Below are 27,869 nucleotides of genomic sequence, written 5' to 3'. Positions count from 1 at the left end.
CTTCATAGTTTTAACAAGAGCGGAGAGAGAAGTGTAATACAGTTCTTTTTAACATCAAGGGGAGATTCATTACTTATGATGATGAGGACGCATAATACTTGGAAGGAGTGTTGCACAAAGTTCGTTTACAAGAAGATTGATAAAAGTCATATTACCTTTCATTTCAAGGACGACAAAAGCAGGCAAGATTTACAAAATATATGGAAACCTTTATTCCATCTGGATGATGACGATCAGGGATTCAAGCCTTTTAGATCTACATTGTCTTATCTTCTCCTCTTCGCTTTCAAGAGGTTCTCTGACTCTCAGTCTGATTTTCTGACTCTGCTCTCTAACTCTGTTCGGCTCTCACTGTAACTCAAACCCTCTCTGAGTATATTGGGAACTAGCAGTTGCGCCGAGTCGGCACACAACGCCGACTCAAACACAAAATCGAATACACTCAGCATCAAGTACACTCAGCATTGTCTTACCATCAACACTTACCTTGTGAACTCAGAGTATGGGAAATTCCCATATGCACAAAACAAAATCACTGAAAAAACAAAAATATCTTGACTAAGGATAAGGATAATGAGTAAACGTTGGATAAAATGATGGTTAAATTATTACGAACTTGCCAGGATTCGAACATGGAATCTTCTGATTTGCGTTATCCATTGTGTTACAAGTTCTGTCCGTATGCCAAAATAGGTTACCGCGACTGTATACAGACAGTGCTAAATTCCGTTGACAAGTAACTTTTTCAGTTCGGTGCATCCGTTCAAAAGTTTTATTGGTATATATACACACACATAAATAAATAAACATTTAGAACTTTATTAATAGTATAGACTCTCTTTCTTTATGACATCAAAAGCGTGCCCCACCATGTGATCCACTCACATGGATTTCCGTATGTATGTCCAAACATGCTTTTGCCAGACAAAGAAATTCCTAAATTGAATTGTTCGATATCTAACTTATTTGTTTATCATTATTTCTAACTTGCATTGTTCACACCTAACTCTGACATAATTAATATTTACTTATTTCCACGAACAATGGCAATCGTTATACATTCCTAGGATTTCAATATGTATTCCTTTTTTAACTTTTCTGACTAGGTTCGATTCTAACCTTTTCCAAATATCATTTTCAAACTTATCTATTTTGTTCTTTTTTTTACTGGGGTCTGTCCCCTTCGATGACGCATGACTAGAAATAGGTCAGTTTGGAAATCAATTTCTTAAAGCCATCCAACACATGCCAGCATGTAAAAGTGGATGTTAAAACGAATATGATGATGTACTTTATCATTATGCACCCCCTTTTTTAAAGAATGGGATCACCTGATCACTGAAGATTCAATACAAAAAAAAAAAGTAACTTTTAAAACTCCATCTAATGTTGTGCCGAATATGAAACTTGAACAACTTTTTACTTCCCCAGAACAATCAAACCAAACACCATAATTATATAAATAGGAATATTGGTTGAGCAAAAACAAAAGCAAAAACAAAAGCAAAATCGTGAGCGCAAAAAAAATAAATCGGGAGTAGTAGGCAAACTCGAAGAAAAAGAAGTGAAAAAAAGCAAATGGTCTTATTGATGCGTCCACTGCGATTGTGACGTCACAGGCGGTCGAAATAGCATCTTTTTAGTGACGTCATTGACATGAGGTTTGAAAAAATGTCAATGGAAAAAGTGACTCATTTTTGTAAAAAACGACCCAGTTGACGAAAGAATTTAGGTTTTTAACCAATTTTTTTTATATCTGTCATCTGTGACACCAAGCTTTAAAACGATACCAATTTTGTCACGGTTCGATGCATCTGTCGAAAGGTTTTGGCAGACATACAAACACACACACATACACACATATTTTGCCTTTTCTATAATCAACTAGCGGGGGTACCTGGCATTGCCCGGGTGTTTGGGGGTGTGTATGTAAGAGAGGGTAACCCTGTTTTAATATTATAAAAAAAAACATGATAAGAAAAATTGGAAAAACCAAAACAAAACAAAGTAGCGAACATTTAAAAAAAAAAAAAAAAGGAAAAAAAAAAAAAGGTGTAAAAGAGGAAAAAAAGTTTAGGTAGAAAGACAGGATCGAACCCGAAACATCGAGGCTAAGGCGGAAAAAAATGCCCGACACGTTACCCCTACACCAAAGAGACGTACACTTAATAATGGATAAAATTAAACCTTTAAAAACACTTGCAGGTGGTTGAAACTAACGCAAACGTTTTCTAGGTCAAACATGACGTCATTGTCGTAGTAGCAGGAGCAGAGAAAATGAAGGAACGATTTTTTCGGCACCCCCTCCCTGTACAAAACTGATGATTTTAGGGTGAAGGAATTAATGTTTTTGGCTAATTTTTTGATATTTGTCGGGCGAAGGTTGGAACTTTAAAATGATGCATATCTGTGAAAATCTGTGACCCGTGTCAAAAGTTTTTGCGAGACATACAAACACACACACACACACACACACACACACACACACACACACACACACACACACATACAAACAAACATACACAGCTTTTCATTTTTCTATATATAGATAATCGATTTAATTTGTAAACATTTCCTAATTTGTTTTTAACTCTCTTCATGATTTTTTTTTTCATTTGATGAGTTTCTTTGTAAGCAATTAATTTTCTAATTTAATTATTTTTTTTCCAACTTTATTCTTCGTTTCCTGGTTTAAATTTGTTTCATCTTTTTTTTTTTTTTGCACAACATTTCACTTCATTATTAATTTATTGCTGCTCTTCATTTAGTTTTCAAGTTTTCTGGCTTGCCTGAATAATCCGTTGAATTATTATTTGTTACGTTTGTTTTAGAAATTATTAATAATTAGAAATTGTTAAATCATTTTCAAAAGTAACTTTTTTTTAGTTGACAAATGCATCTGGAGCCAAAATTGTTCAAAGTTATTTTAAACGGCATAAATGGATGCTTCAGATGTTCAGATTTAAAAAACGAATGACATGATGAAAAAGATAAAAGAAAAAATGTTATAATTTTTTATTCTGCTACAAAATGTAAATCATTATTTTCATGTCAAGTGCTCAACTGAACGTCAATGTAATAACCAACCAACCAATTTACTTGTAATAAGTCAGTGTGAAGTTGGAAACTCCTATAAAGCAAGGAGATAAACAGCCACAATTATTCAGACTCCAACCAACCAACCAACCAAACCAATTTACTTAGGTCCTGGATATGACCTAAAACTATATCCAATGGTGAGGCCCCACCTTGCGGGCCTTGGGAAGTGTGGAGCCACCCTTTAATTGCCATTGCTCTCAGGTCCACTCTGACCCAGAGTGGTAGTACCTGTTGGGGTCCCAACTATGGGTTAAATAGAATCTGACTTAAAAAAACAAATATACTCCATTAAAAATCGTTCCTCAAAATAACTAGATTCGGCATTAAATAACCTGAAAAAGGTTGATATGCCGTAAAACAAAAACAACCAACCAACCAATTTACTTATAATAAGTCAGTATGAAGTTGGAAACTCCTATAAAGCAAGGAGATAAACAGCCACAATTATTCAGACTCCAACCAACCAACCAACCAACCAAACCAATTTACTTAATACTCCACCCCAACCTTTGACCAGGCAAAAGAACTCAGTCTTTCAGCATTCTTATACATATACATACACACTAACAACGATAAAAGGTAAATGCACACACATGCACAATGTCTTGCTGTCAAATACTTACATACAACTATTCGCTGATCCTCTTTACCCGAACACATGTTTGTATGAATGACTTTTATATTCTTACTGGGGGGGGGGGGGTACCCGGCGTTGCCCGAATGTTTTTAAGCGTGTGTGGTTGTTAATGAAAACCTAAGAATAGTCGAAGTAAAAAAAGAAAACATAAAAACTAAGCGGGGGGGGGGGGGGGGGTAATCAAAGCATCGAAAAAAAAAAACCCAGAAAAAAACTAACGTAAGGCAAACGAACGATGTTAAATGTAAAAATTGGAAAAAGAAAACAGAAAAGCGAACGTTAACCCCCCCCCCCAAAAAAAAACATGTGAAAAATGGCTTAAATAAGCCTGTTTCGATATTAAAATTTAAAAAATCGGTGGGTATCCGAGTGTTTTTGGGTGTGTGTGGTCGGTTGGGGGTGTTAATGAAAACCTAAGAATAAGTGAAGTAAAAAAAAAGCCCAGAAAAACGAACGTTATGTGAAAAATGGCTTAAATAACACTGGTTCAATATTTAAATTTAAAAAACCGAAAAAAAAAAAAAAATACATCTCCCACCATGATTCAAACCCAAAACGTTTAAATAATGAACCAATGCTCTAACCAGCTGAGCTAACAAAACGTACATGAAATTCAGTCAGTTTTTCAACTATTTAAACTAAATCAGGTCATGACGTCATCTGACGCATGCGTAGAACCGATCTCGTCATGAGAGGACGGTTTTTGTTGACTGGAGTAGAAAGATCTTCTACATCTAGGGATCTCTACTGTGTGGGGGTGGGATTTAGCTGCCTGTCGGGTTTGTTGAGGGTGTCTACGTCGTGGGGGCACAAGTCTCTGCAGTTCGTCAGAGCATTCACCATCAAAATATTTGTAGAACAGGCAGAGGGATGCAACGTTTCGTCGATGGGACAGAGACTGAAGCTTAGATGCCAATTCAGGGCCTATCAGATTGGCGACTCTCTTTTGAATCTTGTCTAGGAGCGAGAGACTAGCAGCAGATGCACCAGCCCAAATGTGACAGCAATACTCCATACATGGGCGAATGGTGGCCTTATAGAGGTACAGGATACTTTCAGGTGTCAGTAGTTTTCTAGCACGGTAGACAGAGCCTACCTTCTTCGCAGCAGCCCTGGCAATGTTTTCAATATAATTGTTCCAACTCATGTTTCCTGTGAACGTTAGGCCAAGCAGTTTGAAAAATGTACTCTCAGACAGGGAATCACTGGCCATTGCTATAGGTGGCAGAGAAGGTTTCTTGTAATTATTGAAGGAAACCAGTTTAGTCTTGGCAGCATTGAATGTGACCATCCATTTTTGTCCCCATTCCACTACAGATTGGAGGTCATCCTCTAGTGTTTTTGCTATTTTTTTAGTTATGTGTTCATTTGTTTTCCTGCCATGCCTGTTATAGAGTGTGGTGGCATCAGCATATATACCCATCTCAGAGGCAGTTTTGTCGGGGAGGTCATTAATAAATATTAGGAACAATAGAGGTCCAAGGATAGACCCCTGAGGCACTCCCGCATTTATATCACACTGTTTAGATGTACGACCGTCGAGGACAACCTGGATTTTTCTCTTATCTAAGAAGGATTTAATTATGTTAAGTATTCTACCAGTGATACTGTATGATTTAATTTTCCTGAGGAGACCCTCATGCCATACCCTGTCAAAAGCCTTAGATATATCTAAAGCTACCGCTCTGCTCTCCCCCGCTTTGTCCAGTGAATTGTATATACGTTCAGAGATTACAGTGAGGATGTCTGCTGTGGAACGGGCTTGTCTAAATCCATATTGTTTGTCAGTCAGAAGTTTAGCATCTGTAAGGTGACGAACTAGAGCATGGTTAATTATGGTCTCAAATATTTTGGTAAAAAGTGGGAGGAGGCTAATGGGGTGATAATTTGATGAGTCAGTTCTTTCGCCAGAATTCTTGAATACTGATACCACAGAAGCAGTTTTCCAACAGCCCGGGAAGCATGATTCATTAAGGCATTTGTTGTAGAGTTTGGAGAGAACTGAAGCTACTTCGGCTGAGCACTTTTTTAATAGCACAGCTGGGATGAGATCAGGTCCACATGCTTTTGAAGTGTCAAGGTTTTTTATGATAGCATGTACCTGAGCAGGAGTGATTTTCAGATCGTCTAGCCTGGCGTCTGTTTGCAAAGGAAAGTCAGGCAAAGGGTGGTTGGAAGGGTCCAGTGTGGAGTTTGAGGCAAACTGGCTGGCAAGCATATTAGCCTTGTTGGTTGCTGAGCAAACAACCTCGTGATTGTTGGTTAGTGGAGGAATTGTTGATTGCCGATTATTTACTACACTGTTGTAGATTTTCCAGAAGTCACGAGTTCCTAATTTTTGTGCTTCGATGCGTTTTTTAGTGGTTTCCATAAATTCTCTCTTAGCTGTCGCTATTTCTTTCTTAACGTTACTTCTAGCTTCTATATACTTATGTCTGTTAAACTTCTGGTGAAACTTTGGTCATATGTGCCGGTCTATTGTCCTGCTAAAAGACGTAGTCTGCAATTTAGATAATTTTCTAACTTAAGGCAAGACTTTCATAGACAAGATGTTTCAATTCGTATTATTTGGATTCATCTTGAGTGTCATTTTCACAATGTTTCAGTCGATGTAACCTCTGACCTTCTTCAGGTGTATTTTGTTGAACTCAAGAATTTGGAGGGAATTCTGAATGGAATCCTTTATTTGCTCTGTACTAGAATTGTCCACAAGGACCCATGGCATAGTAGTTAGTGTATTTGGAAAAATCAATTGCAAAAGTGCTATTTTCCTGAAGGTTCAATCCTCAGAGTGGGCAACCAAAAAATACAATTGCGAATTACTTAGGACCTCTATCCAGTCATGGCTGACCGAACAGGAGCATGCTACTTTTATAAAGTAAATAAAGAGTCCCGTTCAAAATTCCATCTAAATTCCCGATTTTGACAGCAACTGGCCCGGACGGTATTCCAATTATAGTACTCAAAAAACTTCAACCTGAACTAGCGCCCATACTTACAAAACTATTTAAACGTTGTCTTAAGGAGAATTGCTTCCCATCTCCCTGGAAAATTTCATCAGTATGCCCTGTATTTAAGAATTCAGGTGATCGCTCATCTCCCTCTCAGTACAGGCCAATAAGTCTCCTGTGCGTCATGAGTAAGTTGCTAGAATCTGTGTTAAATACAGAAGTAATCAACCATCTCAACAAAAATAACCTTCTTAGTGACACTCAATATGGTTTCCGTTCTGCTAGATCTACAGCAGATGTGCTTACAGTTATATCTCATAGGATTAGCAAATCTCTCGACGGAGGCAACCTTTCTAGGGCAATTGCTCTTGACATATCTAAGGCCTTTGATAGGGTATGGCATAAAGGTTTACTTCATAAGATCTCTAGCTATGGTATAGCTGGAAATGTCTTCTCAATTATTAAATCATTTCTTTCTGATAGGTTCATAAGAGTAGTAGTTGAGGGGCAAAAATCAGAAGCCCACAGTATTAATGCCGGTGTCCCTCAGGGGTCCATCCTGGGCCCAACTCTTTTCCTGATCTACATTAATGATCTTCCAAATCACATCCTTACATCATTTGTAGACATTTATGCTGACGACACTACCATTTATGGTAGCACATCTAAGACAGTAAACGACCAAGTTCTCTCCAATTCTCTCTCCTCTGATCTTGAGCATGTAGTACAATGGGGAAAGGAGTGGCTGGTTACTTTTAATGCATCTAAAACCAAGCTTCTCTCTTTACATCATCAACATTCTGATCCCCATCTGGCATCAATTGAAATGAATGGCTCTCGTCTTCAGGAGGCCTCAAGTTTTGACAAGCTTCTGGGCTTGACCATTACTCCTGATCTTAAATGGAACACGTATATCAAATCTGTTGCCAAGGCCGCTGGAAAAATGGTGGGATCTTTCTATCGATCCAGTAGATATCTCACTGCTGATGCAATTCTCTATTTATATAAGAGCCAGGTACGTCCAAGGATGGAATACTGTTGCCACATCTGGGCAGGAGCTGCTAGAAAGGACTTGTCCTGCCTTGATAGAGTTCAAAATAGACTTCGTAGCCTCGTAGGAGATGTCCTTTTCTCTTCCTTGCAACCTCTATCTCACAGAAGAGATGTTGCGAGTTTGTCTCTGATGTATCGTTATTTTCATAGAACGTGTTCGACTGAGCTTCAATCTATGGTCCCCCCTCGCAAAACTTTCACAAGAAACACTCGTCTAGCTGTAAACACTATCAATAATTCCCCCCACTCTTTATCTGTGCCTAAACCTAAACGTAGATTCCATGAACAAAGCTTTTTTATTAGAACTGCACGCCTGTGGAATTGTCTTCCGTTTTCCTGCTTTCCGGCTGACTACAATATGGTTGTGTTCAAGTCTAACGTAAATAAGTTCTTGATGAGCCGTTCCATATAAGTTATCAAATTTAACAAATTTTCATTACTAATGATTATTATATTGTCCAATTTCTACTGTACACTCTTTAACCCTTATCCTTGAGTGGCCTATTGGCCTTGATAATGTGGTGATACCTATGAAAAAAAAAAAAAGAAAAAGTCCAATGTGAACAAGTTCTAATTGAATCGTCCCCCTAAGTAATCCAAGTTACAAAATTCCCACTGTTTACTATGCTAAAATCACAATGACTAATGTATACCTATTAACCCTTATCCTTGAGTGGCCTCTCGGCCTTGATAAGTGGTGACACCCATGTAAAAAAAAAAAAAAAAAAAGAAAGAAACATTCCCAAGTTTGTACAAGATACATCTGAAGAAGGTCGGAGATTACATCAATCGAAACGTTGTGAAAATGATACTCCCAACTAGAGTGGGCAATTAATCGATTTGATTAAAAAAATGGACGATTTTATTGGTTTCGATGACAATAAAATATGGAAGGGGTGAAACATTCATTAATCCTCATTCAATTCCGGGCAACATCGGGTCCCTGCTAAAATCTCCTAAAACAGACAAATCAAGTAGTAGTTTACCTTTGGATGACTTAAGTTTGGTTTTTAAATTCGAAGGAAAATATGTTTTGGTCTTGTTTATAAATGTTTTAATGGACTTAAAAAAATGAATTAAAATTTTTCTGTTTTCTTTTCAGTATTCATCCATCGTTACCGATTATTGCATCAGCTTCAGGACAGCGACACTTTTCATTTTTTGATGATTCAGAACCTGATGATGACGCTTTACAAAAGCCGACGTATACCAATGAGCTTCGACTTTGGTGGTTCAACTGACAAATTGTATTTTTTTTTTTTTTCTTTTAATTTTAATTTTTTTTATCAAAAATAAAAATCATTCTTTTTGGAAACTATAATTGACCAATTTTGTTTGATTTTCCTCCCCCCTCCAACCCACACTGACATTTTTTTATCAGTTTATGAAAACCATGTATATCTGTGCCAACCAACCTCCAGCCATGTTGTTTCCATGTTTCTCTTATCACTGCATGATAATCTTACATCAGAGAGCATCCTGTCTTTACAAAACCACAATTCGCTCATACATTCAAGATGTTGACGCGTCTACCACTAGACAATTTTTTTATTTTTGTACCTTTTCTCCACGTTAAAAAACGACCCTGGTGTCTAACTCTGTCCCGTGGGGAGGCATAGTAAATAGGTACCACTAGTCTCTTACTTTTAGACAAGGTCCAAAAAAAGTCTCAAATCTAATAGATCCCACACTGTTAGCAAAGCTCTAACCTCTGTCCCATCGCGGCAGTGTTGCATTCCTATGCTTGTTTTTATGAGTACTTTAATATAATGTGCTCTGATGAACTTGTAGCACTTGTGCCCCTTCTGCGTAGATAACCCTAACTAATCTGACAAGTAACAACATCTCACCCCTTCACTGTTGAGGCCACTAAATGCCGGAAAACCTTACTCTTATAGTTTATTCCCTTGAACTGCTAAACTTTGGAATTCCCTTCCGTTTCCTGCTTTCCTGACTGTATAAACCTGACAAACCCAACAAGCTACTAAGTCTCATCCCTTTACAGTAGAGATCCCTAGGTGCAAGAAAGCCTTTTACTCCAATAGTTTCTTCCCCAGAACTGCGGGTCTTTGGAACTCCCTTCCGGGATTCTGTTTTCCCAACTGCAATGATATGCAGAAGTTCAAGTGTAATGTTAACAAACATCTTTCTACTCTTCTCCCTTCATAATGACCCCACTAATTAAGTCCCTAATAGTAGCCCCCTGCTTCAAAGTGGCACTGTGCCTTGTTTGGGGTGAAAATTGAATAATAAAAAAAAAAACCCTGCAGAAATTGAAATATAATGTTAACAGACATCTCACCACTCCCCACAATTCCCTGTTGGACATAATCCCAAATAGTAACCCCTTAATTTTTTTAAGTGGTAAGATGCTTAGTTTGGGTTGAAAACGAATTTTTAAAAACAAAAAAAAAAACTCTTCTTCCTTTTCATATATATATATATATTTTCAATTTCAAGCCATGCCATCTTTGTTAACCAATTAAAAGCTCAGGGGTTTAAGGAGGAAGTATAATTTTGTACATTTGAAATGGAAGGGTTGAAATGGAAGGGAAGTGATATTATTCTTTTTTATTTTTTTATACTATTTTTTTATATTGTTTTTTTTTTTTATACTATTTTTTTATATTGTTTTTTTTTATTTTCTTTATTTTTTATGTATTTTTTTTATTTCTTTATTATCTTTTGCATTACTGAACGAAAATTGGACATTTTTTTTTCCACAATATAGCTGAGAAGGTAATCTATGAACTATAATAGTTGTTGGAAATTTGGTCGAAAAATGAGTGAACGGTGAAGCTTTAAAGCAGTTCTAAATGACTGAAACTGCCACTTAACAATATATTAAAAAACTATCGTGTTTAAATGATATATATATATATATATATATATATATATATATATATATATATATATATTAAAATAAATAAAAAAAATAAGGGAGAAACTAATATGAATTAAAACCAAATCCTATTTAAAAATATTGTAAGCATGGTTATATTTTTATTTATTGTACCTTTTCCACTTTGAATTATATCTTCATCCGGGCAATAGGAATTTCTTTACTATTATATGGATAAAATTTATGCTGGAGAAACTGAAAAAACTGCAAAATTGTGAGACCATCTTTCAGCCGTAGCATGACGCACTAATGATGATTGTAAAAGAAATTCTTGAAACACAAATTAAAATTTATGTTGACATAAAAACCGACGATTTATGAGACTGAATTGTCTTGTCTTAGATTGTTGTCTAGCAAATTAATCAAAGAATGTAAATTGCTTTTTCTCAACTCGATCTGCAATTGGTATGTGCATGTGTAGTCCTTTGCTAACATAAATGAGTGTTAAAAATTGAGCTGGGAAAGACAACTTTTGAAGAAAAGGAACAAAAACCATGTATATTAACTGAACAAGTAATTATCATTAGGGCTGGGACAACAGCATATTCATATCATTGTTTTGACTCTCGAGTGTGTATCTGTTGATATCTCATATGCTTTTCTATAGAGTGATGTGGTTTTTGGTGGATTAACTGTGTCTGATATACACCTGAGAGTCAAAACAATGAAAAGAATATACTGTTGTCCCAGCTCTAATGATCATACACAAACAGTCAATGGTAAGTATACAGAATTTAGTAAGTAAAATGGTAAAGTAGATAGATGAGCATTAGAGGAAAGGATAAAAGGTGAAAAATTGCAAAATAAGAAATTCCTGAAGCACAAATTAATTAAAGGATGTAAATTGCTTTTGACTCAATCTGCAATTAGTATATGCATGTATAGTTCTTTGCTAAACTAAATGAGTTTTTCATTTGTGAAGATTTCCATCCTCAAAAGAATGTTGATTTCTCGTTTGAGAGAAACTTACGACCATGGATGAAGTGTCAGAGTTGTTGAGTCCCTTATAAATGCCACACGTACGGAATAATCATGTTGACACACCGGTTCCCGTCAGATCACTGAAGTTAAGCAACGTTGAACATGGTCATTACTAAAATAGGTGACCAATTTGGGAATTCCAGGCGCTGTATGACACCTCCCTACAAAAGTTGCAAAAACCTAACGTCGACACCTACCCTGAAAGGGAGTTACAAAAGCCTCCCTTGAGTGTTAAAAAAGGGAGTTGTGACACCTTTCCTGATAGAGAGTTGCAAAAACCTAACGTCGACATCTCCCTCTTACAGGGATATACATGCAACTTGTGAATTTTATACACCCATAAAACTTCCTTCAAAGGAGGAAGCCGGTTTAACCCGAACAGGGTTAGTGCTGACGCGTGCGTGCACACACATCTCAGACTCAAGACTCAAAATAGGTCAATTATGGTAGGCTGTCCAAATGAAAAAGAACCACAGGAGGAGAGTGAAGCTGTCTTTAGGAGAATTGGTTTTACTGACAGAATTGCTTGCAAAATTGTAAGACTATCTTTCATCAGTTGTATAATGATGATGATGATGATGATTGTAAAATAAAAAATTCCTGAAGCACAAATTAAAATTTATGTTGACATGAAACTTAGAATTTCTGAGACTAAATCGTCTTGTGTTAGATTGTTGTTTAGCAAATTAATTAAAGTATGTAAATTGCAATTAGTATATGCATGTATAGTTTTTTGCTAAACTAAATGAGTTTTTTTATTTGTGAAGATTTCCATCCTCGAAAGAATGTTGATTTCTCGTTTGAGAAAAACTTACAATCATGGATGGAGATAAGTGTCGAAATAACAGGAATTTCTCTCACTGGAAGACATTTCAATTGTTGCTATAAAAGAAAATAGAAATCACATTTTAAGATAAGTTCTCAAAATTGAAATGAGAGTAACAGCTTTTGAAGAAAAGGAACAGCAACTGTGTGAATTATGGATGCAGATAAGTATTGAAAGTCGAGTTGAGAGTGACAGGTTTTAAAGAAAAGGAACAAAAACCTTGTATATTAACTGAACAAGTAATGATCATATACAAAGTAAACAGAAAATTAATAAATAAATCTAATAAGTAGATAAATAAAGTAGATAAGTACTAAAGGAATTGTATAAAGTGGGAGAAATAAGAAAAAAACAGTGAATAATTGAACCTTAGTTATAACAATTAGAAATGTTTCTCTCTCTTTCAATTTCAATTCTTGTTCTAGAGAAAATAAGAATTATACATAAAGATAAGTGCAAAAAATTGAAACAGGAGTAACAGCTTTTTTTGAAGAAAAGGAACAACAACTGTATACTCATTGAACATTTTTTACTTAGACATCTAATTAATTATCATGTATAAACAGTAAAAGGTAAATAGTTTTACTATATTGACCAATTTCTACTGTACACTCTTTAACCCTTATCCTTGAGTGGCCTCTGGGCCTTGATAATGTGGTGATGCCTTTGTAAAAAAAAAAAAATAAATAAAAAAAATAAAAATAAAATAGGCGGAAGTTTCTCGAGCTCTTTCGGCTATCATCTCATCAGGAGAAAATCGACAGCATACAAAATAATATTATGTCGAAACTTTGAATAGTTCCCCATTAGAACTCTTTAATGTGCCCCAAAAAAAGTACGGGGACAACTAAAATTATGTTTATTAACGTTTAAAAACGATTAAAATATTGGCACAACGAGGGAGAAAAAAAAACAAACATTGATAAACTTAATTTTAGTTGCCTCCGTACTTTTGAATAGTTCCCCATTAGAACTCTTCAAAGTTTCGAGATAATATTATTTTGTACGCTATCGATTTTCTCCTGATGAGATGATAGCTGAAAGAGCTCTTGAGAAATTTCTGCCTATTTTATTTAAAACTGTATATAAATTCTGTACCTCCAAACATTTATTTAAAAGGTAAATATAAACACACAATCTGCTAGAATTGTCTCCCTTGACCCATGTTAGATACTTTTAGGAAGTTTTCTTCCTTGGACTGTATTTTTTACTTACTTTGTAATAATGTAAGGAAGTTTCCAATTTTTTTTTTTATAAGTGAGTTGGTATACGTGTACATTTCGGTGTTCACAATGTAAATAAAAATGGTCAGATGTATCTCTCGATATGATAACAGAAAAAAGCCTATTTACGCGTCCCCGCTTTTCTTAATTGTTTGTTGTAAGCTCCCCAGCACAAAGTCTACAGTCTGTTTTATACAAGGTATGTGTTTATTTGATTAATTATTCAGGAGCGGCTCAATACTCTGGAAACACTCATGACAAAAACCTGCATGTCTGAGATTTTGTGGAAATGTGGAAAACTCAACAAATCTGAAAAAAAAAAAAAAAACTAAGAAGAGATGCCAATCTTTCTTTTGATATGCTGACACTGTTTCTGGTCATGTTGGAATTCTGTTTTCACTATAGACTCGCTGTACATAGACCCTTAGAGAGGCTATCTATTGTCTTTTGTGTTTTATTGAAGTCCGATAAGAAGATATATATATATATATATATATATATATATGTACAGAATGAAGTCCAATAAGAAGTATTTCTATAATTATATAAATGCAACTTTGTCTGTGTGAGTTTGTTCCTTATAGACTCTGAAACGGCTGACCAGATTTTCTTTAAAATTTACAGAACTTTAATGTATAAGTCTAGGCGTGATCTTAGTTAAGTTTTGTCTCACAATACCCCCGATAATTACCAATAATCAAAACTATTATTTTAATTTATCTATCATCGGTAAAGCTATTTTTCCATGTCGTTGCTTAGCAGCAATGATAGAACAATGAGCCATGAAAATTCTACTGTGGGTAAGTTGATAGCATGTTTTCTTTTTTTTTTTTTTTGCATGACATAGTCTCTAAGTTCAAACTTCGCATATAAATTTCTTAATTTTTTTTTCATTAACTGCAAAGAATTTTATAAGACTTGAAAATTTACGTGTTTTTTTTTGTTTTTTTGTTTTTTTTTTTGTGCATGACATGGTCTGTAGGTTCAAACCCCGCACGTAAATTTCTTAATGTTTTTTTTTTTAACTGGAAAGAAGTTTATCTCTTCTCTATCTATCTTCTACTTACATATAAAAAGCACTTTGCCTGTGTGTGTGAGTGCTTTGGTCAAAGTTAACACTTTTATGCAGCCTACTAACATAATTGCATTCAAGAAGTTTTATCACCACACAAGCAGAATGGCTCGGCCTATAATATCAACAGTAGGTTCTTTGATAAGACAGAGGTGCGGTCAAAATGAACGCTTCTGTTTAGAGTATAACTGGATCATTATACTTGACTTTTGCATTTTTAACTTAATTTAAGTCATTATATAAAATTTTAAATAATTTCATAAAATCAACAGTAGGTTCTATACATTGCAATGTAAACTACAATAAATTGTGGACTAAGTCACTACGCGGAGGCATGTGAAGCTTCTTCCTAATGCACAGTGGTGAGTTCCTGACTAGAGCAGGCAATCAATTGATTTGATTGACGAATGAGCGATTTCACCGATTTTGATGACAATAAAAGCATTAGAAGTGTTGAACATTTGTTAATCCCTTTTTAAATCCCGAGCAACGTCGTGTCGCCCTGCTAGCACATACATATTTATATATGTAAAGACTGAAGTCCAATAAAAAGTATTCATACATATTTATATATTGTGAAATCAATAACAACAAAATTTAAGAGTAAAGTAAAAATAATTTTGTACATTTTATTTTGTAAAAAAATCTGCTCACAGTTGGTGAATTAAAAAAAAAATAAATGTATCCTAGAAGCATTATTTATTAAAATATGAAGATTACGATTTGTATTGGCTTGTGTGTCATCGTATTTTGAAGAGGTTTGAGAGATTTTGCGATACTGAAAGGTGACATTTGGAGCACTTAAGGGATTAAACTGTGCTCAAAACTTATAAAAAAATAAGTAAAATGTTAATTAAAACCTGAATAAACAAATATTATTTTTAGATGAGGACTGGTAATTTGGATTATTTGAATTATCTGGACTAGTGTTTTCATCTTGGATATTATTCTTACAACGTTTTGATTGATGTAACCTCTGACCTTCTTCAGGTGCATCTTTTTAAACCTGAGAATCTATAAGGTGAAGGTAAAGGCTGAACATTTTTATCATCACCCCCCCCCACACACACACACACCACTCCCGTTAGATCCTTACCTTTTACCATCACCTATGGAGTGGTTTTTCCCCTCGTAGGAGATGTCCTTTTCTCTTCCCTGCAACCTCTATCTCACAGAAGAGATGTTGCGAGTTTGTCTCTGATGTATCGTTATTTTCATGGAAAGTGTTCGACTGAGCTTCACTCTATGGTCCCCCCTCGCCAAACTTTCACAAGAAACACTTGTCTAGCTGAAAACACTATCAATAATTCCCCCCACTCTTTATCTGTGCCTAAACCTAAACGTAGATTCCATGAAAAAAGCTTCTTTCTTAGAACTGCACGCCTGTGGAATTGTTTTCCTGCTTTCCGGCTGACTACAATATGGTTGTGTTCAAGTCTAATGTAAATAAGTTCTTGATGAGCCGTTCCATATAAGTTATCAAATTTACCAAATTTTCATTACTAATGATTACTATATTGTCCAATTTCTACTGTACACTCTTTAACCCTTATTCTTGAGTGGCCTCTTGGCCTTGATAATGTGATGATGCCTGTGTAAAAAAAAAAAAATATAAGGCTAAATAAGGAAATACCGACCCCCCCCTCCCCGCAAATAAAACTGAAGTGTCATGTGGAAGCTCCTCTACTCATATCAAAAGGACCACCCATACACCACCGCTTCCTCACTCAACAAGCAAGACTACCCGACGTTGTCTGGGTCCACAATTATAGTCACATAATTATAGTGTGTGTGTGTGTACAGGACAACTGGAAACAAATGCCAAGGTAAGTGGAGAGCACATACAACACCTAGATTTCCCAAATGATCACCCATCTGGTATTTACCAGGCTCAACATCGTTTAACTTACAAGAACTGATATGTCAACACGATTACGCCGTATATTAAGAATCTATACATAATTTTGAACTGAAACCTTTAGAAATCGATTGTTCACGGGTAGAATTGTTAAGTAAAATTTATTTTATTTGATTAGTGAGAAGTGTGTGTGCATGTGTATGTATGTATGTGTGTGTGTGTGTGTGTGAACATTATGACACCAAGAACGTTTTGGAGTTAAAAACAATGTATTATAGAGTAGTAATAGGAAAACAAACAAACAAACAAAAAGTTTTAATTCTTTTTCTGTCTTGAATGATACAAAAAAAAAAACATGGCGACAAGCTTTGTCACAAAAATTGAAAATTTTGTAAAAAAAACAAAATAGTTTATACAAAAATAAACCAATACTCACATACACATGCATATTATTCAAACTATTAACATATTAACCTACACTTTTCTAAGCTTTGTGGCTACTATCTCAGCTTTCTTCACCAAACACAAACACTTACTAATTGAAAATAACTTTTATAGTCTTATCAAATTTTAGATATAAAGATGTTTTGCTGTAAAATTATGTTTTTCTTAACTTTTACATTTACAAAATTGTTCATATTTTAAGCAAGCATTACTAATTGGTGACCCTTTTATTCTTTCAATGTTACATTTATTTCTGTTTTATTGTGCATGCACGTTTGTATATATATATATGTATATATATATATGTATATATATATATATATATATATATATATATATATATATATATATATATATATATATTGCTATAGCCTAATTTTTATACACAATTCATGTTAAATATTAGTGTGGATCGTGGCAATAAGCTTAGAGGATATCATGCCAAAAATGGTCTTACCAAGGTCAAGGACCATGCCACAGAATTACTCCATCAATTGATTTTGGTTTTACTAAACCCAACAGCAAGAATTTCTCCGCTTTCTTCCATCGATTGTACACATACACACGTGCAAAAGCAGTCTGCAGCATTCCATATCTTTCTGTGGCATTTTTTCCAAGTTTAAAACAGAATTTTATTGCATATCATTCTTGTAAAGTGTTCTCACATCCAGATTACATTTTTGAAATTAACCACCTGTGACAATCAGGCTTTAGTAGAGTGTATTCTAGTTCCTGCTGTAGCTGTGCATTTGAACCTGAAATCATAAAAATTGGCCAGTCATCTTATAACATGTATAGCAATAACATACTGAATTTTCAAGTGTCTACAACATTTTAAACTGCCTATACAAAAAAAAAAAAAGTCTGGAAACTTATTGGAGGCACCTCGTCCTTTGGCACGCATTTTGTAAAAATGCATCTATAAAATATATTGACGACAATGTAACAGAAGAAGGTAATTCATTTTTGTTATAAACATTTGATGTTTTTAGAACCTGGTATTCAACTTGGCTCGTACAAAACTTTTAAATACTATTGTTTGGAATCGTTTCCCATCTTCTTTTTTCATCGAGATTCTTGTGATTCCAACGATGATTATTATTTATAAGAAGAACGCCAAGAAAATCAATGTTTTTTGTCTGCAGGAAATGCAATGCGAAACATCCACTTAACAATTCATAATAACATATTAATATGTGCTTTTCTCTAACCTGTGTTGATGGATATATTTGTATATTTGTACACATATACAGTGGTGCAAAAAAGGAAGTCCGCACTTGTCATTTTGTTCAAAAACCGTAAATTTAAGCTAAATTGATTCTGTTTAAACAAGCTATACCTCATTTTATTCGCCTTTTATTCCTCTATAATTTTATCTGTTCATATTTGACTTTTAATTGAAGTATCTTAGTCTTCACGTCGATTAAAAAATTAACTCCAAATCGGAGAAAGCAAAAAGAAACTCCGCACAATTGTTATTGTTGTCAAGGGTCTATAGTTCGCCTGCAAGGTTGAATTAATTCGACTAAGTACATTAATATGTTGACTGAGCATTTTCTACCCTACTTTGGCCGTAATTTGGATGATAATCCCATCTTCATGCAGGATAATGCTCCCATTCACACAGCTGGTAATGTCAAGAGGTTCCTTGAAGAGCATGATATTCCATGTTTGGATTGGTCTGCACGATCTTCAGACCTCAATTCTATCGAAAACCTATGGCATTACATAAAGAAACAGCTATGCAATGATAAATTTCAAATCTGGATGAACTTTGGACAAAGATTAAAGAGAAGTTGGATTCCCTTTCACTGGAGTATTGCCACAGACTAATTCAAGGAATTCCCAAACGATTGCAGGCTGATAAATTGCAGAAGGGCTATGCTACTAAATATTAATTAGTTCATTGAGTTCCTGTTGTATTTGTGTTGTATTAATGTGCTAAAGTTACATTTAATAAAAATTATCCTGCATGAAGATTACTTTGGCCGTAATTTGGATGATAATCCCATCTTCATGCAGGATAATTTTTATTAAATGTAACTTGAAAAGGAAGAGTTGTAAAAAGATAGCTTCGAATTTGGGGGTATCAAAACCAAAGCAAAATATGATGAAAGTAAAAATAAAATAGATAAACCCCATAATTTATTATACCATACCTGTTCACACTGAAACACTTATCACAATATTCTGTGGATCTATATTAAAAAAACCTTGTTAAACTTTGTGACATATTTCCATTCTATGGAGGTCAGGCGTAAACGGACACTCCATAATTTTATTATACCATATTTCTTCAAACTGAAACATAATTATCAAAGTATACTTACGCAGATAGATATGAAAAGTCTTTATTAAAGTTTGTGCCTATATCCATTCTATGGAGGCCAGGTGCGAATGCAGACCCCACAATTTTATTATACCATCCCTATTTAAGTTAAAACATACTTATCAAAGTATTCTTATGTACATCTATATCAGAAACACTTGTAAATTTTTTTTTTTAATTTTTAAATTTTTTATTTCCATACTTTGTGGACCAGGCGCGTACACAGACCCCACAATTTTAATGAATCATCATTATGCCAGATCAAACACCCATTCCTGTGTCTCGATACATCTTCTATCATTATATGTGATCAGTTTTTTATAATAGTCAACCATATAGGAGCCTATTCGTGACCAGACACACACACAGACGTTCAGCTTTATATTATAGATATATATATTTATTTACTACAAAAATTATTAAATACCTTCAGAAACTAGTGTTTCATCCTTTCGAGAATCATCAGTGTCATATTTACCATCAGTCGGATGGTTTGAACCCGGCAACAGAAGCCAATTCTGACTCCATTTGCAAGGACCAAATCCACTCGGCCACTGTTAACGACGAGAAATATCGTTGAAATTTAAACATTTATTTTTAAATGTTTTTAACGTCTGTCAGAGTGATCTAATCATTATATGACAATCTTCGCATATAAGCTAAAGTGACCAACTTTATTTCCACTGTAAATTGCTCAACGATAAGAAATGAGTTTCTATAACGGGCCAACATAATTATTTACTATAATAATTATTAAATACCTACAGACACTGGTGTTTCATCCTTTCAGGAATCATCAGTACATATATATCTCCTTACAATCTTTGTTTCTTAGATAGGTATTCTAAAAGATTATGTACGGTTACGGAACCTTTCCTTGAACCTTCAGTCTGTGGATCCGATTTATTTAAAAAACATTTTTTTTCAATTGCCTAGCATGTTCGAAATAAGGCATTTACCTTATCAAGGCCCTGAAGCCACTCAGGGATAAGGGTTATTGCAAGTACATTACGTTAGTGTGGAGATTTGATGAAGTGTTTACTTAAGGGGGCGATTCATTAGGAATTTGTTAACGTTGGACTTGAAGACATCCAAGTTGTAGTCAGGTGGGAAGCAGGCAGATGGAACAGAGTTCCACAGGCGTGCAGTTCTAAGAAAGAAGCTTTGTTCATGGAATCCACGTTTTGATTTAGGCACAGATAAAGAGTGGGGGAAATTTTTCACAGTGGATTCAGCTAGACGGGTGTTTTTCGTGAAAGATTGGCGAGGGGGGACCAGATAATAAGGCATTTACCTTCTAAGGGGCATTCTTCAGCGTTACTACCGTTACAAAGTGGTTTTTCCTAAGTATTTTGGCTTATATCTCTTCATCTTGGGTAAGAATTCTTGGGTTACTAAACATTTGTGGTAGCAGATTCAGTTTATTACCGGTGAAGCTCAGGGAAAATATGGGAAGAAATAATAAAAATGAACCTAAGGGAAGGAAGATAATTATAGATATAGCCAGGGATAGGTTGTTAAACCGAAGAAGAGATGATGCTGATGATGATGAACATTTGTTCACAAAAAAAAAAAACGCAGAAATATATATTACATTAAATTCAGAGCAAGTGTTGAATTAAAAGAAACAGCATTACGTCATAGTTAATAAAGTATCTCTTTATTAGTTTACTTAATGATTAATTAACTTTACTCCATGGGATCACATGTACCTAAACAATATATAAAACTCTGATAAGATGCTTTTAATCCCACCGCAAGTGTGAGAAATGAGTCCAACGTTTTAATTTTTGTAGTTTCAAGTTCGGTCAACATTTCAAAAGATCTGATATAAAATCACGCGCACACACACACACACACACACACACACACACACACACACACACACACATAGACTTTTTAAAACAAAATTATTTTACTTCAGTCGAAGTTCTCAGAAATCAAGGGGCCCACTACCTGGGGCTAAAACTTGAACTTTATAAAAGATACATAAATATTTGAATATTCCTTTAAAGTTATTTATCTCCCAAACACCGAGTTAGTAAAGAAATTGAGAACATAAATTTTCTCCCCCCAATTAACCATTTTCATATGATGTAGTTTATATTTCGTTTTGGTCTCCAGGACAATATATGTTGTGGTCTCCTGGTGTTGGATTCCAGAACAAAAATTTATCTAGTCTGGTGGAGTATCCAGCTTCGTGCTATTACTTGAGGTAATATCACTCGGAGAAGGTGCACCATTCCTTGTAAAAGCTAATGTGGGTTAACCATAGTGAGATGTTGTTTAAGCAGCGAATATTATGTGATTTTGAATATTTGATCAGGGTTTACTTCAAGGGAAAAATATCCTCATCGCCAGGTTGTTCTATACAGAAAGACCTTAGACACCCGGGGATAGTGTCTAGTAGGCGTTCAATTTATTTTTATATAGTATTCAAGGTTAAAATATTTCCAAGACATATATATATCTATATATACAAAGGTTTATAGTTTTTTGATGTAAATCCACTTAAACTCTTGTGTTTATTAGAGCGAGCTCGATGAATGAACAGAGCGTGTTTGTAATATGTTTATTTATACAAACATTATTAGCTACATATGTAAATACATGTTTCATTGGCGATATCTTATCATAGATAGCACTTTTTTTAGGCTAATAGAGGAAATATTATTCTGTATAAAGATGTGAGATCTCTGATAAGAGATGGCCACAGCAAAATGTAAGCATATATGTAGCTAATAATGTTTGTATAAACAAACATATAATATATCTATATCTACTTATTATATATAGAAGGCACTTTGTGTGTGTGTGTGTGTGTGTGTGTGTGTGTGTAGGAGTTCGTTCCCTATGGGCTCCGAAACAGCTGAGCCGATTTAAAAAAAAAATTCACACAAATGTACTTTATATGTCTGGGTATACTATTAGATAGGTTTTGTATTAGTATATTACCGATAAGTATCAAAAATCGATAATCGAAAGAATCCAATTAAAGAAGAAACAGCCACATGCAATCAATTGATTTGATTGGAAATAGGCAGTTTCGCTGCAATGGCAATAAAAGTATTGGAAGTGTGGAAAATTTGTTTATCCTAATTCAATCCCGGGCAACGTCTTGTGCAGTGATAATGGCTTGAATTTAAGTTTAACATGAAAAAGTCAAGTATCATGGTGCAGTTGTGCTTCATATAGAAACATTAATTTCGAATACGCCCCTACCATATCAAACAATCTACTGTTGAGTTTATATGTTGGGTATTTTTGCTCCAGTTCTCTCTAAACTCTTTAATAAAAATGTCTTACAAACATAGCACGAAAAAGAATAAGATAATGGAAAAGAGAAAGAATAACTCAAAAAGAGGAATTTATGATTTGATAAAAACGATTGTCTTTTTCAGAGTTGGGTACTTTTACTGGCTGGCATCGAGGCGTCCACATTGCTTTCACCCCGCCTGGGGGGGGGCACAAGAGCTAAGTTGAAAAGCTCTTGTTCTTAGCTGGGAAATTAATTAGAGGAACTTAAGTTATACAACCTGCATCATGAAGCTTGGATCAAAGAACTCGACTATAAACAAGTGTAAAACGATTTATGAATAATTATTTTGTTTCGTTATATAAAAATGTCCCAGAGTTTTTCCTTGTTTCTCGATTGCCGGCCTGAATGAAGATGCAGTTTATTTCAGGTATGCCCTGATGCCAGATGATGAAAGAGATAGACTGGATCCAGCACAAAGCCAGAGTGACGGCTGAAATCGACAATGTTGCCACACGGACTTAGGGTCATGCACGTTTTGCGTGCCCTGAGCAGCAGAAAGATATTTTCCAGTGACAAGTGAGAGTCTGGTCACCCTTGAGGGGTCCACCACTAGACAAGTAAGAATGTAGCCCTGCTGGGTTGCATCTATGGTCCTGTGAGCTGGGAGCGATGAACACGGCCAGAAGTACATCACAAGTATCCTCCCGTGAACCAGGATAGCGATGGATGTGGCCCGGCCCTCGGACAAGAGAGGGTGTTAGGAGAGGGTGTAAGGGTTATACTTCTTTCTTACAATTACTTTTAGCTGCTATATACTTTGTCTGTTTATACAGGACTTATGCTGGATAAATCTACGGTATGCATGTTACCTCTGAGCAATGGCAGCTGCGCAAGTAGAAGTAAACCATTGGGTAGGATGGGGTTTGCTATAGAACTTCCGTGTAGGAACATATACTTCAATTGCTGCTTTGGACCATTCAGTAGTCTCATTTGCGCAGTATTCTGCAGGAAGGGAAAAGATATTTCCCCATGCGATCGCTAATGGCATCCCAGTCAGCCTTATTTTAGTACGTTGTCGTTTTGAGAAAATGGCTCTTCAACTAGGAGTCAAGAGTTTAGACTGATTCTATCATTAACACAGCATGATCAGTATTTCTAAGTGGATAATCAGCATCTGTTACACGATCCTCAGGATCTCTTGTCAGAAATTGATCCACAAGTGAGGCTTGCTGGTCCTGGCGATCTGGGAGAAGGGTCAAGAATGTTACTGTCTGTGTCAAGGAATGGGATATAGCATAGTTATGGATGATGCTACTAGCTGTGTCAGTGAAGTTAGAGAAGCCAAGCAAATTTCTGTGGCGGGCGTTAGAGTCACTAAATACATTTATTTTGGTGTTATTGTCAAGGGAGAGTGCTACGTCTATGCTGTTAGAGACATGATTGATTATAGTACAGTCCTGGCTGGATAGAGAGAAAAAAAGAAAATACAAGTAGCTAACACTATGTTGTAAATTTAGTTTAAAGCACATGAAGGCCTGGTCACCTGATTCTAGTTTAGATTCCCTAGACATGAAGAGCGGGTTACAAATATAGACTCCAAGTCTGTTCCTGTTAAAATCCTTACGACAAAGTGTAAGATAACCAGACATGTTAAAGGTTAAAGATGTTAGATGGAGAAGTGCAAGTTAGTTTCACTTAGTGCTAAGATATCTGGGGAGTTTGCTAGGAGAAATTATTCTACATCCTCTAAGATAGTTCTAAGTTCTCGAATATGTGTAAATGCAAGCCTCAAGGGAGGAGGCGTGAGTGTGTGTCTGGTTTGAAAATTTTTTTGGATTGAGCTGTCATTTCATTCTATTTAGTAATTTCAGATCTAGATTGAGGTGCTAGGCAAAACGCATGTGCATAGGCACCATCATGCAACACGAGTAGACCATCAGCCGGCTCCTCATCCACAAGAATGTGGTCTCGGGAACGTCCACCAGAGATGAGTGCAGGGTGCCTTTCGATGTGTGACATGGCACTACAAATATCCCGATATTACACAACTAATGATAGAACAGCCGCTCTAAGCGCTATCAAAGGGCTTCTGTACTGTCAGTTGGAAACAGCAACCAGCAACTGTCAAACCAGTACCCTCAAACTTGTTCGACAGGAGTAGCACAGTCCAATCATGTTAGCATATATGGTAAATAAGCACCCCCAAGATGCCCAGTTATAGGAGAAGGGAATAAGGCAAATGTAGGGGACGGCATTCATTACCCTAGTTAGGAAACAAGGCTAAGCACTGGGCGTCTCTTATGAGTCCTTGTGGCCGCACCTCTGCTCCTGGCTAATAGGCAAAGAAGGAATATGGAGTATAGATAGGCAGAGCCTATCTACTCCTTAAGCAGTTTAGGTTTGATCAAGTCACCAGCTCTAGGGAGGTTGTCGTCCAGGAATGAGGAGGCCTCCTTCCCCTATTTGGTACCAAGACGTATGAGGTTTACAAATTGGAGTTTTCCTTATCCTAGATGGATGACCTAACCAGATCTACTGGTCCATCAGCACAGGGTTTTTCCTGCACCTGGTTGCATGGATAGTGAGGATTGATAGCGTTAGTATCAAATAATTAGTATCTGCTTTGAAGTTATACTCCTCAGAATAGGATTAAGATTGGTTACGTTTTTAAAGGAGGTATGTATGAGTGCAGGGTGTAGAGTAGATTAAAGGTGAATATCTACTAGGGTTAAGAAAAGATCAAATGTGGTTTGTGGATTAGTGACTAATTGAAAAATTATAGTATAAGGTTTAGGGTGCATTTCGAAATGTGCTTTAGGTGTTAGTTTTCAAGTAAAGATAATCACCAGTACTTTATCCCATCTAATGAAAGAAATATATAGTTGCTAGTTAATACAGATCACTTATAATCTGGGCACAAACTGTGGCTATTAATCTATTTTATAGATATTTTTTAGAGTATAAATATAGGTTAAGCTAATGCATCCTTTAGCATAAAAAATCTATAGATGTTTAGTATTTATCGATTTTGAAAAGGTCAGCCTACTAAAGTTTAGAACCGGAAGCTAAACCCTCCTTCCAAGGTACGTGCAAAGTATGTGATTTTATATCAGCTTGGGGAGAAGAGCAATTGGTTTTTTGTCCAGTTGAGACAGGAGAGATGATATACTTACAAGAATACAGCATTAATATACAATATAGATATACAGGGTTTTGGGGAGGATTTAAGAGTATAAGGAGTTTTTAGGTTTATCATCCAAAACAGACAGGAAAGCATCTTGGAGGCAAAGTATGATCCCTTTAAAGCAGACATTTAAAAATAACATTTGTGCCAGTTATTTTAGTAACATATATCAGTAACAATATACATGTGACCAGTTTAGGGCTTATATTTAAACATTACACTTAGTCATAGAATGAGAAATTATGATTTCCAAAAAGAGGAAAGCAGTATAACAGCAGGAAAACAGGTTTGGCGAATAAGCAATTACTTAATTGCTTCATAAGCAGTGGTTCGCACAATTTAGCAGTTTTTGTATGGTTTTGCTTTTATTTTTGGAGATATCTCATATTTTGTACCGTACTGAAATGCTTCCACTTCATCAAGATATTTTGGTCCGTCAGATCATTGCAAATCCTGTCTGGACAGCTGTTTTCGTTTTGGTTGTGATGTCACACAAGATCAATGAAAGTTCTGTCTTTGAATGGGATCACTGTAGATTACATTGGATAACAATCGGATTGTAATCTGAAAGTTATTCAGTGGAATTGCCAAATGGAATTTGCCAATTCGATTAGTTTGGGATCAATCCGGAATTACAATCTTATCTCCCCCACCTCAAAAAATAACGGGCATAAATCAATAAGAAGCAACCCATGGCACTATAGCCCTTTATAGCTTCTTCCTTTTTTTGTTTACAAAGGAGTCACCACTTATCAAGGCCCAAAGGTAACTCGAGGATGATGGTTAATGAGTGTACACAAGTCAATGACACAATATTCTAGTAATCGTTAGTAGTGGAAATTTGATAAATTGGATTACTTAAGGAGAAGGCTCATCAAGAATTTGTTTATGTTGGACTTGAATATGATCAAATTGTAGTCAGCTGGAAAGCAGGGAAATGAAAGAGTTTCACAGGCATGCAGTTCTAAGAAAGCAGTTTTGTTCATGGAATCTACATTTAGGATTAGGCACAGAAAAAAAGTGGGAGAAATTATTGATAGTAGTTTCAGCTAGACGAGTATTTTTCATGAAAGTTTAGCGAGGGGGGGGGCACCAATTGGAGCTCAGACAGGCACCTGCCATGAAAATAGTGATAGAGTTAAGACAGGCTTGTAATGTCTCTTCTGTGGAAAGAGGTTGCAGAGAAGAGAAAAGGGCACCCCCACCAGGTTACGAAGTCTATTTTGAACATTGTCGAAGTATGATAAAAGCTCCTGCCCCGATGTGACAACAGTACTCCATCTCTGGATGTACCTGACTCTTAATCAGGTAGAGAATTGCATCAGCAGTGAGATATCTACTAGAGTGCTAGAAGGACCCCACCATTTATCCAACCCAGAAGCTTGTCAAAACATGGAGCCTCCCCAAGATGAGAGCCATTCATTTCAATTGATGCCAGATGGGAGATCAGAGCGTTGTGGTAGGGATATCTCCAGAGAAGACCCTAATTTACCTCATATGTACTTCTGGGTTGCACTTACCCCACCGCATTTATATTTGCACTCTATCGCCCCCACAACAGCGGAGTTACTATCTTTAAGAATATATCTGAGAAAATTGACCACATCCTGTCTGCTCATCATTTAGCTAACATTCACATTTGCGGTGACTTCAATGTGCATAATATGGAATGGCTGACCCACTTGAACAAGACAGATGATGAGAGGAGGTTCTGTTATGATTTTGCCATTGCCTATGACCTCACTCAGATTGTTCACGAACCCACCCGTGTGCCCGATACTACTTCTAGACCTTTTTCTAACCACTTCCCCTGAGCTATGTTGATGTTCCATTCTATCTCCTCTGGGATCCTCCAACTACTCAGTTGTATCAGTTAAAATAAAAATGAAATGTAATAAGTCTTCAGATGTACCTCTCTACAGTACCGTATAACGATACTCTATCGCTGACTGGGATAGCTTCCATACATTTATATCTGATCTACCTATATACATGCATTCCATGTTTAAAAAGATGTGTCCTCTATAGTATCAAATCTGACCGAATGGTTA

The 27,869-nt window shown here is 35.8% G+C and overlaps 1 protein-coding gene across 1 annotated transcript in view; it reads left to right on the top strand.

Annotated features, from left to right (window-relative positions):
* The window catches only part of LOC145296861 (telomerase Cajal body protein 1-like), a 245,506-nt gene extending 236,448 nt beyond the window's left edge, over positions 1–9,058 (top strand). Inside the window, exon 12 of the mRNA XM_080142995.1 lies at positions 8,843–9,058. Coding sequence (XP_079999121.1) covers positions 8,843–8,981 — 139 coding nt within the window. The 3' untranslated portion in view covers positions 8,982–9,058. The remainder of the gene's footprint in view (positions 1–8,842) is intronic.
* The last annotated feature ends 18,811 nt before the right edge of the window (positions 9,059–27,869 follow it).

Source organism: Euprymna scolopes, chromosome 17, assembly GCF_053919585.1.
Source record: "Euprymna scolopes isolate OS-2025 chromosome 17, ASM5391958v1, whole genome shotgun sequence".
Lineage (NCBI taxonomy): Eukaryota > Metazoa > Mollusca > Cephalopoda > Sepiida > Sepiolidae > Euprymna > Euprymna scolopes.
This window is presented reverse-complemented; position numbering and strand designations above follow the sequence as displayed.